At 45.0% G+C, this 14,892-nt stretch overlaps 1 protein-coding gene across 1 annotated transcript; it reads right to left on the reverse strand.

Moving 5' to 3' along the window:
• Positions 1–4,226: 4,226 nt before the first annotated feature.
• On the reverse strand, positions 4,227–10,814 carry LOC141791125 (putative G-protein coupled receptor 21). Its single transcript, XM_074671364.1, has 2 exons — positions 8,236–10,814; positions 4,227–8,202 (listed from the first exon to the last, which is right to left on the reverse strand). Exon 1 carries the CDS (start codon positions 10,559–10,561, stop codon positions 9,491–9,493), a length of 1,071 nt encoding a protein of 356 aa, XP_074527465.1. The 5' UTR covers positions 10,562–10,814; the 3' UTR covers positions 4,227–8,202; positions 8,236–9,490.
• Positions 10,815–14,892: the final 4,078 nt, after the last annotated feature.

Consider the following 14,892-nt stretch of genomic DNA (forward strand, 5'->3'; position numbering starts at 1 on the left):
GAAACACTTTGTTTTAACAGCTTTAAACCCCCGTCACTCTGATTGGACGGCTCTGTGGAGGGGGCGGAGCTACGGGCAGAGCTCGGTGTTTGAGGCCCAAACCCTCAAACTGTTTTTCTTCTCACGCTGCGTCACTGGAAACAAGACCGGTCCTCACAACTCAGGTTCAAATAAAGGTAAACTGTAAGTTATTATTGCTGACCAACAGAAAATAAAGTGTGTGTGTGTGTGTGTGTGTGTGTGTGTGTGTGTGTGTGTGTGTGTGTGTGTGTGTGTGTGTGTGTGTGTGTGGTTACAGAGAAAAACCTGCAGCATGGACGGACTGTTAGATCCACGGCTACGATCAAACCTGCACCCCATCACTCAGGTAACAGACACCAACACAAATAATACACACAACTACACATTACTACACAAAAATACACACTCGGCTGCTAGAAACAAAGACCCTAAAATTTGAACTTGTGACACTTTTATTAAACACATGAACAAAGATAGAAATGAAGAGATAAAAGGAGGAAAAAGAAAAAGGAAATCACTTTCAGCAAATTATAAAAGAAATAAGGAGGATTAAAAGATATCAAAGAATAAAGGCAAAAACATGTGAAAATGGAAGAAAAAGGATAAAAAAAAGCAGGACATAAAAATTGAAGGAAAAAGTGTTAAAGAAAGGAAAATATTAAAAAGACTGAAGAAAGGAATTATCAGACAAATACAAAATTAAAGGGAAACAAACAAGGAGATGAATATAAAGAAGAAGCAAAAATAAAATGTAAAGAGAAATTTAGGACAAAGAAAAGATACAAAGTAAAAAAACGTGGGAACCAGGAGGACTCTGTGGGGACATGATGTGGGGACGGTCTGGTTCTGCTGGAGACCCTGATGATCCTCAGGTGGGCTGATGAAGGGTCCCAGGACAAAGACCACATGCTGGCCTCAGGTCTCTACAGAGCGAGCTAAAGATGCCCTCACAGGGTGTGAGTCCAGACCAGCTGACCTCCTTCAGACCATGAAACTGATCCTGTGAGGGACAGAGAGTCCAGCCTGGTTTTCCTCCCTCCCTGCTCCCAGCCCTGGTCCAAACTTGTCCCCGTTGGCTCCTGTGAATGGACGTTTCCCCTGGGGGGCTCTGGGGGGGTCGGGCCCTGCAGACTGACAGGGGCAGGATTTTCCCACAGGAAAACCAAAACAGAAACTTTGACGTGTTTTTAAACCAGAGGATCAAAGAGGAGGCGCTGCCTGGGACCCGTGCGTGGGATCCGTGCGTGAGATCCGTGCGTGAGATCCGTGCCTGGGATCCGTGCGTGGGATCCGTGCGTGGGATCCGTGCGTGGGACCCGTGCGTGGGATCCGTGCGTGGGACCCGTGCGTGGGATCCGTGCGTGGGACCCATGCGTGGCGCTCTGCAGACCGTAACAGGAAGCTGTTTCCATCAGGATAACTGACTGTCATCAGAGAGCCAGTCTGAGCGCGCTCAGTCAGGAAAACATGACAGCGGAAAGTTTCTCTGGAGGAGCTGAGACGGGCCGTCCTCAGGGCTCCACGCTAACGCTGCTCTGTTTCTGAGGAGCCAAAGGTCGAAGGTCATAGGTCAAAGGTCGGGGAGAAAAACGCTTTGACTGCTTGAAACATTTCTCTTTTTGTGTCATAAACTGCAGTTCCTCAAGTGTCCACTAAAGACGTTTTGTAAGACAGTGAAAGTCATAATTTCATAGATATTTTTTTAATTTAATAGAAATAAACTGAATTCCAACCTTTCTTCAGAGTTATCAGATTCAAGTTGTTTTTGTTTTTATTTTGTCTGATTTTATTTAACGATATTGGTTGAATGGTCTCCGCTCAGGAAAAAAGAAAGACACTCAGTGTCTGTTATCCTCTCCTGTAGAGACTGGGGTTAGAGAAAGTTTTTTTTTTTTCTTTTTTTTTTTTAAAAAGTAAATTAATCTTATTTAAATATTTTTCAGACGTGAAGCTGAATTATCTCTGTGACGCATCTGTTAGCAAACAAACTCTCAGACCAGCTTCACCACCCAGAGACCCTCAGCCTCACATTTAGGTTCTTTTACCATCTTTGGGTGCCGTGAGATACAAACTGTGATTCTTCAATATTTACGTTTTTTTTTTTTTTAGCATGTTTTTTTTTTTAACACCAGATCATGTGAAAAAGTTAAATGATGATGAAAATGTCCACAGACTGTCTCAGGAGCCATATTTACCGGTAAAATGCAGAGAGAAACATTTCACCCCCTGCTGGAGAAAAGTGGAAACTGGTTTATAAACAAAGACTGAAATAAAATATTTGAATTTGAATTAAAAAATCTGAAGAATCAGGGTTTTGATGATGCTGAAAAAAAACATATTTTTTATGAGTGATTCTATAATTAGGGGAATATTTCATGTCTGTGAGATAAACTTATCAATTTTACCAAATATTAATTTGAAGCAATGAGCAGTTTCACAGTGGGTCATTAAGCTGATATTTCACTTTTATTTAATACAGAAGGTTAACAGGTTTCATCATTTATTCAGCTGAAAATGCAAATCATGTTTTGAAATTCAAAATTAACACTAGAAAACATGTTTTCATGTTATTTTTTAATATGATTTTTTTTTAAATAATCATTAAAACATGACAAAGGTGTTTTAAAAACTATTTAAATCATTAATTTAGATAAAATAATTAACTTTGTGTGTGTCTGAGAAATCTGGATCATGTGTGTTACCCATTGAAAACCCCCATAAATCATCAATGGTTTGTTCCAAAGTCACATGACCCCAATCAGCTGAGGTCCATCCTTTTTGGTGTGAACCGTGAAGAAAGTGTGTCATGTTTCAGCTCCTCCTCATCAATATTTCATCAGAATGATTGTTTATATTATTAAAATCTATGAAATAATTATCTAATTGATACATTTTCTAAATTTATGAAAATGTAGGCCTACATGTGATTAATTATTTTTAATAAATTAGAGAAAAAAAAATGAAATAAAAACAAAAACAGAGAAATGTGCATCATTTTAACATCTCCAAAATTTCTAAAATTTAAATCATTTTAAAATTAGAAAAAAATGCAACATTTCTAAAGAAAAAAATTAATTAAAAACATTCCAAAAATTCAAGGAAGTTGATCAAATTTGGAAAAATTGTAAAAAGTTAGCTTAATTTCAAATAGTTGCAAAATTGAAATAATGATAATAATAATCACAAAATGTCAAAAATTTGAAAAAATAAATAAATAAATAAAATGAAACATTTTTTGAAAGAATACTTGAATTTGATATTGAATTAGATGGAAAATTCCCCTAAAAATCAGCACAGATTTTTGTCCCTTTTTGTAAACCTGAAATGTTTCCCTAATAATCCTCCAGCGTGATGATAAGAGTAACATCATTATCAGTTTAAACATCAATTTATATCAAATGTCATGATTTAATAACTTTTTATGGTGTTTCATTTTTACATTTTCACACTCAGAAAATCAACTCCTCTTTTATTTCCTCTTTCCTAAATGATTCAAGTAGAGAATAAAACCCGTTTGTTTCCTGCTGAATGACGCTCTGTGAGGAGAGCGTGTAACATGTGTGTTTGATAACCCGTGATAACTCGTCTGTTCCAGCTGTAATTTAATTCTCTGTGAAACAGTAAAACCTTCACTTTGACCGCTGTAACGCTGTGAACCTCAGGGTTTAGAGCTGCTGATGGAGGAGGTTTGTGATGAAGTCACTCAGAGACACACGGCGTGCAGTTTGTGCTTTTAATCACACAGTTAAACCTCCACATGTACATCAGTCTGCAGCACTTTTCCACGGCCACGTGTTCAGACGACCACGCGCTGCACCACAGTCAGGGTTAAAGAGGCCTTTCTGTCAGACCATCCTCTGCTGATTTGTTGGTGATTCGTTGGTGATTTGTTGGTGATTCGTTGGTGATTTGTTGGTGATTTGTTGGGGATTCGTTGGGGATTTGTTGGTGATTCGTTGGTGATTCGTTGGGGATTCGTTAGTGATTCGTTGGTGATAAGTTGGTGATTCGTTGGTGATTCGTTGGTGATAAGTTGGTGATGCGTTGGTGATAAGTTGGGGATTCGTTGATGATTCGTTGGTGATTAGTTGGTGATTCGTTGGTGATTAGTTGGTGATTCGTTGGTGATGCGTTGGGTATTCGTTGGTGATTCGTTGGTGATTCGTTGGTGATTCGTTGTTGATTCGTTGGTGATTCGTTGGTGATTCGTTGTTGATTCGTTGGTGATTAGTTGGTGATTCGTTGGTGATTCGTTGTTGATTCGTTGTTGATTCGTTGGTGATTAGTTGGTGATTCGTTGGTGATTAGTTGGTGATTAGTTGGTGATTCGTTGGTGATTAGTTGGTGATTAGTTGGTGATTAGTTGGTGATTCGTTGGTGATTAGTTGGTGATTAGTTGGTGATTAGTTGGTGATTCGTTGGTGATTAGTTGGTGATTAGTTGGTGATTCGTTGGTGATTAGTTGGTGATTCGTTGGTGATTAGTTGGTGATTCGTTGGTAAGCGTTGGGTATTCGTTGGTGATTCGTTGGGGATTCGTTGGTGTTAACAGGAAGTTTTATTGCTCTGACGCGGTCTGATGATCAGCGTGTTGAGCAGCTGTCAGGGAGAAACGATCCAGGAGAGGAAAGGTTTATCATGACGTGGGTTCACTGGATGTGACCTCTGGTTGTGTAAGATGTTTCTGCTGTTTTAAGTCTGAACAAAACTCCTCTTTGTTCTCCTTCAGCATCATTTCATCCCGACAGCGGCGACACAGCAGATCACAGTCATGCCAGCAGGTTTCCTGCAGGTCAGCTTTGTTTTCAGACGTAACGGCAGCAAACAGGAACCCTGGCCCTCATGACAAACACAGGCTGCGTTACACAACAGCAGCTCACACACAGACAAAGAGCGCAGTCAGTGAACGGCTCTCAGGAGCATCATGGGACAGGAACGGCTCCAAAATCATGCAGGTCAAAGTCCAAGGGCCGAAAGACGTTCACAACAACCAGGCAGGAGTCAAACACTGTGACCACGGTTCACAACACGGTCGCATGGAGGAACCACAGCCCAACGACACACAGAGAGGACGGTGGAGTCAGTGAGGACGTCTGATAACAAACCGCAGCTCTGAAGTCTGACTTTATCCCAGCCCCTGAACGCACCACCTCACACCCTGCTTTAAAGTCACAATGAAACAAAACGTATATATCAATGTTCAGAGTCAACACTGACAAACTGAGCCTTCACGAGGAAGAGGAGGAAGAGGAGGAAGAGGAGGAAGAAGAGGAAGAAGAGGAAGAGGAGGAAGAGGAGGAAGAGGAGACACTGTTCAGATCTCCAGTCGACTTTTTAAACACTTGTGCTCATTATTTACTCATGGAGTGCACATTAACCATGTTTTTATTTCTCACATTTCTTTAAAAATCATTCCCACAGAAAATACATTAACTGGATTGTGTGTGCGCATATTTAATGAGCCCTTAGGAAAAGCAAACATCAACCAATCAGAGACAGTTTTCACATGTCAGAGCTCTCTGGAAGACCCATGTTAAACATCAGTGATCCCAAAGTGATCTGCAGGTTACAACAGGACGAGCTAACAAAGAGTCCAGGTCAGAAAGCAGTTAAATCTCCTCAAACATCGCCGTTTTTAATGTCCAGCAGGGGGCGACGTGTTTACTGAAGTCTTTCTCAGCTGATTTATTCCCGCTCTGAAGTGTTCCTGATGATGGTTTCAGGTCTGCTTTAACACAGCACGGTGTTCGTTTAGAGTCTCACACACACACACACACACTTACCACGTCACACTGGACTGATTAAACAGCTCTCCTAAAGTGAAGCCAGAATCCCCCAGTGCTCCCTAACGACGAGCTGCAGATCAGGTCATCGAGCTAACGAGTAAAACACGAGTTAAACCTTTAAACCCAAACACAGGTCAGATAAAAAACTCTAAAACTAGCGTCTGTCACTGAAGTTGTTTTTTATTGAGACACTTTGTGACTGATTTTCTAACTAGTTAAGTTTAAAGTATTGATTTAATGACATATAAAGGAGTATAAAGTAGGGCAGAGGGCAGGGTGAATCTTTTCTTAATAACAGCTGACTTTCCTTTCTTATTTCCATGTCTCTGAACTTTCAGATCAAAGTTTGACTCTTTCCTCTGATCTCATCAGTTTGGCTGGGCGATAACGTCAGAAATCAAATCAGGATTAATTAAACCCTCTACCTGGATTTTAGTTAACGCCTGGTTATCCCACTCTCAGCTCTTTCTCCTGTTAATATCTGACTGCTTTTAAAACAAGTAACTTAAATGAACAAGCACAGATGAACAGTTTAGGTTTATTTATTGAATCAATGGAATTGAAAACTCACGTCTGGGAGAATGAAAAAGTTTTGTTGGAAAAAAAAACTTAAAATAAATGAGAAAATTCAAAACTGTATTTTTTGCAAGTACTGCAGTGTTAACGTGGAAAAGTTTGATTCATCGCCCAGCTCCACTGATGACTGCCTTTGGTCTCAGGAGGTTTATCACTGATTTCAGGAGGTAAACCTAGTATTTCAACTAGTTAACCAGTGATTTTAACAAGTAAACCAGTGATTTCAACCAGTTAACCAGTGAATTCAACAAGTAAACCAGTGATTTTAACAAGTTCACCTCTGATTTCAACAAGTTAACCAGTGACTTGAACAAGTTAACCACTGATTTTAACAAGTTAACCACTGACTTCAACAAGTTAACCTCTGACTTCAACAAGTTAACCACTGGTTTTAACAGGTTAACCTCTGATTTCAACAAGTTAACCTCTGAATTCAACAAGTTAACCTCTGGTTTTAACAGGTTAACCTCTGATTTCAACAAGTTAACCTCTGACTTCAACAAGTTAACCTCTGACTTCAACAAGTTAACCACTGGTTTCAACAAGTTAACCTCTGATTTCAACAAGTTAACCTCTGAATTCAACAAGTTAACCACTGGTTTTAACAGGTTAACCTCTGATTTCAACAAGTTAACCTCTGACTTCAACAAGTTAACCTCTGAATTCAACAAGTTAACCACTGGTTTTAACAGGTTAACCTCTGATTTCAACAAGTTAACCTCTGACTTCAACAAGTTAACCTCTGACTTCAACAAGTTAACCACTGGTTTTAACAGGTTAACCTCTGATTTCAACAAGTTAACCTCTGACTTCAACAAGTTAACCTCTGACTTCAACAAGTTAACCACTGGTTTTAACAGGTTAACCTCTGATTTCAACAAGTTAACCTCTGACCACAACAAGTTAACCTCTGATTTTAACAGGTTAACCAGTGACTTAAACAAGTTAACCTCTGATTTTAACAAGTTAACCACTGATTTTAACAGGTTAACCAGTGACTTTAACCAGTTAACCTCTGACTGCAACTCTTTAAGTTTAAGCTCAGCGCTGGTGAAGTGTTTGTGTTCACAGGGAAAAACACATGATTAATTGCAGTATTTAGACTCAACCGTAAATCTGGAGTAGTAAACTGCAGTCAGAGTATTTACCCAGGTTGTTAAGATCAACAAAACATCACATCATCATTTTGGCTTCATTTCTTTTACTGCAGTGTGTGATGGAGACACACCATCCATAGTTACAGTCAGATCTGCTGAACTCGGCTGTTGCTTCCTGCAGAAAGTTTTTCAGAGTTTAATGAGAGTTTACTTTAACCCTGACACAGAGACGTCTGTGTGTGAATAACCAACACAGCCTCAGCCTCAGCGCTAAACTCAGGGAAATATCAGCTTCTTAGATACATTACTAAATATTTAAACAAACCTACAAAATCTACAGTTTCTCTTCAGGAAATCTTTAGGAAGGAGCCACAACGACTGTTTCATAAACACAAGTTTTACACGGATCACTTCCTGGACTGAGTCATGTGATTTCTAAAGCAGCTCCACCACATTAAACCACGGTAGTTAGCTCTAACTGAGACTAGTTAAGCAGGTTTACCTGGGTCTGTAATAATCCTCTGTGGTGTTTTCCTTAAAGATCAGCATGCACAAAACATCACATCGATTTCAGACGTAGAGTAAAACGTTTCCTCTCACAGCACCACGAAGGAAACAAAACTACGAACAACGCTCAGAAAGTCAGCGTCAGTTTCTCTCCATCCTGTCTCAGAGCAAGCCCTGCAGCAGGCGCTTCACTGTGACTGTAAAACCAGACCGGACCTGAACTGGACCTGAACTGGACCTGAACTGGACCTGAACTGGACCTGAACTGGACCTGAAGCTTCCTGATAAAAACACCTCTCTCCTCACAGCGTGAAGAACAAACACAGGTTTAGTGCAGCATGTCAGACTTTAGGCAAAGTTACCTCCCAAACACGAAGGACGAGGGGTTTATCTGTATTTACACCGAGCACAGGCTCTGTTAAAGCTCCCTGACCCTCTCTCTCTGAGCCCCATCACAATAACACTTCACAGTCATCTGAAGATCCATCAGATCCAGACCAAGCCGGTCTGAGGTCCAGGATGTGGACGCTCCTCAGGTCAGGAGGTGATTATCTTACAGCGCTAACCGTGGCGTGGGATCATTAAATACGACCAGTGAGCTGAGACCAAAGGTTTCACACAAACGGAGAATAAAACGCTCCAGACTAAAACTTTTTAACCAGGCCTCCGCAGGAAATCCTCCACCAGGGTCCCCCGGAAACTCAGTCCAGCTCCAGAGAGAGATCCTCCACCAGGGTCCCCCAGAAACTCAGTCCAGCTCCAGAGACAAATCCTCCACCAGGGTCCCCCAGAAACTCAGTCCAGATCCAGAGAGAGATCCTCCACCAGGGTCCCCCAGAAACTCAGTCCAGATCCAGAGAGAGATCCTCCACCAGGGTCCCCCAGAAACTCAGTCCAGCTCCAGAGAGAAATCCTCTGATAAAACAAGACGATCATAAATCCCAGCTTTCCCTGGAAACGAGGCCTGAAGTTCATCCAACACACACACACACACACACACACACACACACACACACACACACACACACACACACACACAGGGTGTCCCCAGAGGAAACAGAGCGATCGTCTCTTCCAACATTTTTTGCGTCACTTTAATCCATCCTGAAAAACAAACATTTTGCAGATTTTAAAGATTTGAAAGTTTTTGCATTTCAACACAAGTCGTTCCTTTTTTGCATCTAAGAGTCCTTCAGTCCGAGCAGGCAGGAGCGCTTTACTCCTCTGAGCCTCCTCCTAACACCTCCTCCTCCAGGAGCCTCAGACGGAGCTCCTCATCTCCAGCGTGGGACCTCCTCAGAGCTCTGGAGGAGCTCCACGGCCTCCTCCTCCAGAAACAAGCTCTGAGACGACGTCAGGCGTCGTCACGGCGCCTCCCCGCGCTCCCAGCAGGAGGTCCTCAGCACGCCTCGCTGCAGGACCAAAAAGACCCGCGTCCTGCTCCCGCAGCGCAGAGCAAAGCACCCACAGGCCAGGGGACAAACCGGTCTCCTCTGGTCAGGGATCAGACCTGGCAACGGGGATCCGGTCTGGGGGTGGCCGGGGCCGGGGCCTTCTTGGCGTCCGTGCAGCCGTGACAGGAAGGAAGCAGCGAGCTGAAGAGACGGCCCAGACCTTTCCGGAAGACGCTGTTGGAGAGGCTGTAGATGACGCAGTTACAGAAGCTGTTGCTGATGGCCAACCACGTGGTCAGGAAGGACGCCACCTTGTGGTGATAGAGCCCCGCGCTCTCCAGCAGGAAGTAGAGGATGTAGGGCATCCACAGCACGTAGAAGACGCTGGTGATGCGGAACAGCACCATGGCGTAGCGTTTGTCCGGGTGCCCCTCGCAGCGCTCGCCTTGCTCGCCTCTGCTGCCCTCTAGCTGCGAGCTGAAGCGGGCGTGGCGCTGGGTGATCTCCTTCGTGTGCTGCCGGCAGATCCTGAAGATACTGGCGTAGGTGAAGCAGACGGTGAGCGCCGCCGGGGCGTACAGCAGCCCGACGATGAAGGAGCTGAACCCCGGGTTGGTCGACCAGGAGTCGGCGCACCACTTAAATATGTCCCCGTGGTAGCCCGGCTTCCCCCAGCCCAGGAAGGACGGCAGGAAGACCAGAGCCGAGTACACCCAGATGAGGACGATGCAGACCCTGAGCCGGCACGGGGTCACCAGCGTGGCGTACGACAGGGGGCGCGTGATGGCGATGTAACGATCCACGCTGATGCACGCCAGCGACGCCATGGAGACGCTCTTCAGCACCGACACCAGGTAGCCGAACACCTTACAGGTGAGCTCCTCCTTCAGCCGGGGCAGGCGGTGCAGCAGCGACAGCGAGGGGACCAGGCAGCTGACGCCCACCAGCAGGTCGGCGTACGCCATGGTCTGGATGAAGTGGCTGGTGGTGTGGTGGTGCAGCAGCGGGGCGCAGTGGAAGACGAAGATCACCACCAGGTTACCTGTGATGATGAGCGCGCTGAGGAAGAGGATGACCACCACCTCCAGCACGCAGGTGTCCAGGCTGTGGGAGTAACCGACGGCGCTGAGCAGGCAGAACGTGGACGAGCCGCTTTGGTTCGCGTCGGACGAAGAGTTCATGTTTGGGCTGCGGGGACGCGAGGAGGCGGGTCTCAGCTCAGCCCAGCCGCCATCCAAGAGTGATCCCAGAGTCCCCGGCTCCAGACGCTCCACTTCCTCCTACATCAGCGTCCGTCCCCCCTCAGCGGGCTGGAGGCGCCGCAAGACGAGCCCGCTCTGCCGCCGCTGGGTGTGAAGTGTGTGTCAGAGGAAGGTTGGAGCGAAGATGCTGGTCTGATGCTGCAGTGAGAGACGCCCCCCCCACAGCTCCTCATCACCCCCTCCCCTCCTCCTCCTCCTCCTCCTCCACGGTAAATCCTGAGGTAAGCACTCTGCTCCGGCGAGCCGGGAACATCCACGGACAGCCGGCGGAGGGAGGGAAACACAGCGCGGAGAGTCCCCCACGCTCCGGCGTTAACACACACACACACTCACACACACACACACACGTTCACGCAGCAGCACGCAGCATCTTGCAGCAGGATGTCCTCTCCTTCCAGCTGCCTCCTGTGTGTGAGAGAGGAAGAGTGTGTGAGATCAGGAGGCTGCACACACTCCCTCTGCTCGCCCATGGAGCGGCTGCTCTGATGATGCAGCGCTGCCTCCTCCTCCTCCCTCCTCCTCTCCTCCCTCCTCCTCTCCTCCCTCCCTCTGTCACACACACTCTGGTATTCCCTCCTTCCCTCCTTCCTCTCATCCTGCCTCCTCCTCTCTTTCCTCTTCCTCTTCGCTGTGAAACTCTGTGAGTTTAACTCACTGGGACCAAACCCTGATTTTCAGACTCCGACTGTTCATTGAGCAGATGAGACAGAGGTCAGAAATGAGAAGATTTCAACAATTAACGTCTCTGGAGCTGACGTCAAACATCTCAGTGTTTAATCAGCAAAGACCTCTGGTTGAATTTTTTGTGTCCAGTTCAGCATGAAGAACCAACTTTTCCTGAAATCCCTGAATCTGCCTGCTGAGAAACACTGGATCTAAAAACAGGACCAGATCTCCAGCAGATCTCCAGCAGATCTCCAGCAGACCTTTAGCAGACCTTTAGCAGATACGCCACACTTCAGACTGACTTTCCTGAGGGATCTCATGGGGACGGCTAAAGTTCAGAGTCTGACTGTGTCTAACAACAGAAGCTGTGCTACAAAAAAGCAGACTTGGCCTGAACATTAAACACACAAAACATTTTTCTGCTCAGTATTTTCAGGTGTTTTCTTCCGTTACTCTCTGATATGAACTTAAAACTGCTAACTCATGTTAAACCAGCTCCCTGCTTCTCAGGGACTGAACTACAGCTGCCTGAAAGGGTCAAAAAGTCAAAACTCTAAGTCACAACCACAGACTGAAGAGTTAGTTTAGCCTTTAGCCTCTTTGTTAACATCTACAGGATTCCCACCTGTCAGTCAAGTCAGCCACGCCCCTTAATTATCAAAAACCTGCCATCTTTATATCTTCAGAAATGACGAGTTATCAAAATTCAGTCCGTTCAGAGCGGGTTAATGAAGACCAGGGTCTGTTCAGACTACAGTCAGGCTGTGAACCAGGCTGGAAACATGCTAACAGTGTAAAGATCAGCTTTTTGAATGGGTGTGTATGTGGTTTCTGGTCATCCAGCAGCCAGCCTCTAGTGGACACTCCATGAACTGCACCTTTCAGCACTTCTTCACTTCACTCCTCACAGCTGGAGGCTGCAGCTGGGTCATGGCTGGATTCATCATGTGATCATGTGATGTCAGAGGATTCTCACTCAGGTCATTATGACATCAGGAACAGAATTCTCTCTGTGATGTCAGAGTTCTAGAACTCCTGCTGTTGCTCTGCAAACAGACTGGTTTGAATGCATGCTCCTGATTGGTCGACAGCTCTCAGACTACAAACAGAGACCAGAACTCTCCTCAGGCTGAGATCCAGGCTGTTTCTGACATGTGACCATGTGACAGTCATTAACATGAAGAACTCTGCTGTTTCTCCTCTTTATATCAATTTTGTCGTGTTTTCACAGACATCGTGTGTTTTGTTGGTAAATCCTCACGTTTCAGACTTCCTGCTGTGAAAACATGACCTCACATGTCTGCTGTGTCCTTCCCTCCTTTCCTTCCTCTCACTGTATCTCCTTCCTCATGTCTCTGCCTCCTCCATCCTCGTCTCCATGGACCCCCTCACTGCTCCTCCATCCAAGCCCTTCCCCCTCCACAGCTCTCAGCCAATGGGCTGTAAGCAGGTTTGCATCTCCACGGAGACTGTTCACGCCCACCCACGTGTTCTCTCTCTCTCTCTCTCACACACACACACACACACACACACACACACATACACACACACACACATACACACACACACACACACACACACAACCTCCCTGGCTGCTCGGCTTCCCCCTCGTATGAAGTGGACCCGTGCAAATGCAGCGACACGGCAACACACGTGAACAGAGACACAGCGGGGGATGTTCACACACACACACACACACACACTCACACACACACACACACACACACACACACACACACACACACACACACACACACACACAGTTTAAAGTGGTTAATGGAATTCCTGCAGAATCAAAAAGAAAAGGATGAATAATGAAAGAGAGGGAATAAAGGTGTGAAGGAGAGGACATGCTGTCCACACACACACACACACACACACACACACACACCTGCACAGCTGGTGTGTGTTCACATGCAGCAGATACTCAGAGACAGGTGTAAAGCTGATGGTTTTTGGTCATTTGGCGATGTTGGTCAGGGGCGGAGCGTCAGGGGCGGAGCGTCAGGGGCGGAGCGTCACAGATGGCGGTGAGATCGACATCAGAAGGAAGCGGCTGCAGCGTCAGACGAATCAGAAACACTTTAAAATGCATCAGAGCTCAGCTGATGAGCGTTTTGAGGCTGGTGAAGAAGCTCCATGCTCCTGTCAATCAGCTATAAAAAGCTCACACTCAGCTCACACTCGTCCTGTTGGACCTAATTGACCGATGAATCATTTCTGATGAGACAAACTGACGAGCTGTGGAGGGAGCAGAGGCCTCAGTCTGTCAGGTGACAGTCCAGCAGGTGAAAACAGATAAAAACACCTCACACAGATAAAGACGTGCTCACACATGAAGCCTCAGTCTCTTTTTGACCTTTGGTTTATCTGTTCCTCTGTGAGGTTCACCCCCTGCAGGAAACCCTGGTCACTTTTAATCACGCTTTGAAATTAAAACTGCAAATAACAAACAAAGGACCTCCCTGTCTGTGAGGATTCGTCACATTTACAAGTTTGATCTGTTTATTCACAACATCAAACCAAATTATTGCCCAAAAAATCAGGCCAGAGAGAACTTGAAGGTTAAAGAGGAAAGATGTGAGTCTGTGGGTCGGTGAGGACGAGGACGACAACACGAGACAACACGAGACAACATGAGACAACGCAAGACAACACGACGGTTTGTGACTCCAAGCAGGTCAAAAATGAACATTAAAAAAAACATCTCTGAAAGAAAAAGTGGTCTGAAGGGGCTAAGATGCTTACAGATGAATGAGAGGAAGGAAAACCAGTTTTATGAGCCTGATGTTTCTGTTTATGGCCGGTCTGTGTTTTATTAGGGCCCAGCATTAAACAGGGATCAGGAAACAAACAGAGCTTTCTGTCAAAATTTATGCACATTTATAAAAAGCTTACGGAGCCAAATGAAGCAGTACCACTGGAAAGCTAGGGGGCAGTGTTGCTGTTAATACCCAATGACTGGACGTGCATACAGGCCCAGGAGGTAAAAAAGGAATTCAAGATTATAACTAGCTTACAAGTTCAGATGTTTGACAAAAATAAAATAAAAAAAGACAAAGACTAGCTACATTTTTGGATAATACAGGCTCACAGAGCACACGGTGGCGAGCCAGCATACTAGTTGATTTCCATTCACTGAATCAAACGAAGAAACGCTACAACATGACATCTGTGACTGTTTACATCAGGGTTGTTGTCCTCAGCTGCAGCTCAAACACAACCTATGATCAAAACTTCAGCAATAACAATATTAACGACTTATTAAACCAACCAGTCATTTAGGAGTGTACTAGGATAGTCATGACGTTCCCCAAACAAACACCTCTTTACATCGTTTCAAAGGGGGGTGTTCTGCTTTCCCACATTGTCAACATGAATACACAGAAACAATCCTGGGCCTGAACTCACCACCAGCCATTGGCCAGGAAAGCAGACTGTTTGTACTAACAGAAAAAAAGAAAATGGATCAGTGGCAGAGGGGAACCCTCTGGGTCTTCAAGGTATCCAATGAAGGCCTAATAAGAAATATTGAAAGAATTTTTGTACTCCTAAATAATTATTTTATTTTGTTTTATTTTGTT

This window comes from Halichoeres trimaculatus, unplaced genomic scaffold (assembly GCF_033239565.1).
Source record: "Halichoeres trimaculatus isolate MK-OKI-2021-1 unplaced genomic scaffold, fHalTri1.1 fHalTri1_scaffold_5, whole genome shotgun sequence".
Classification (NCBI taxonomy): Eukaryota; Metazoa; Chordata; class Actinopteri; order Labriformes; family Labridae; genus Halichoeres; species Halichoeres trimaculatus.

Coding starts and splice junctions, on each gene's coding strand:
- LOC141791125 (XM_074671364.1), bottom strand. CDS start 10,561: ATGAACTCTTCGTCCGACGCGAACCAAAGCGGCTCGTCCACGTTCTGC.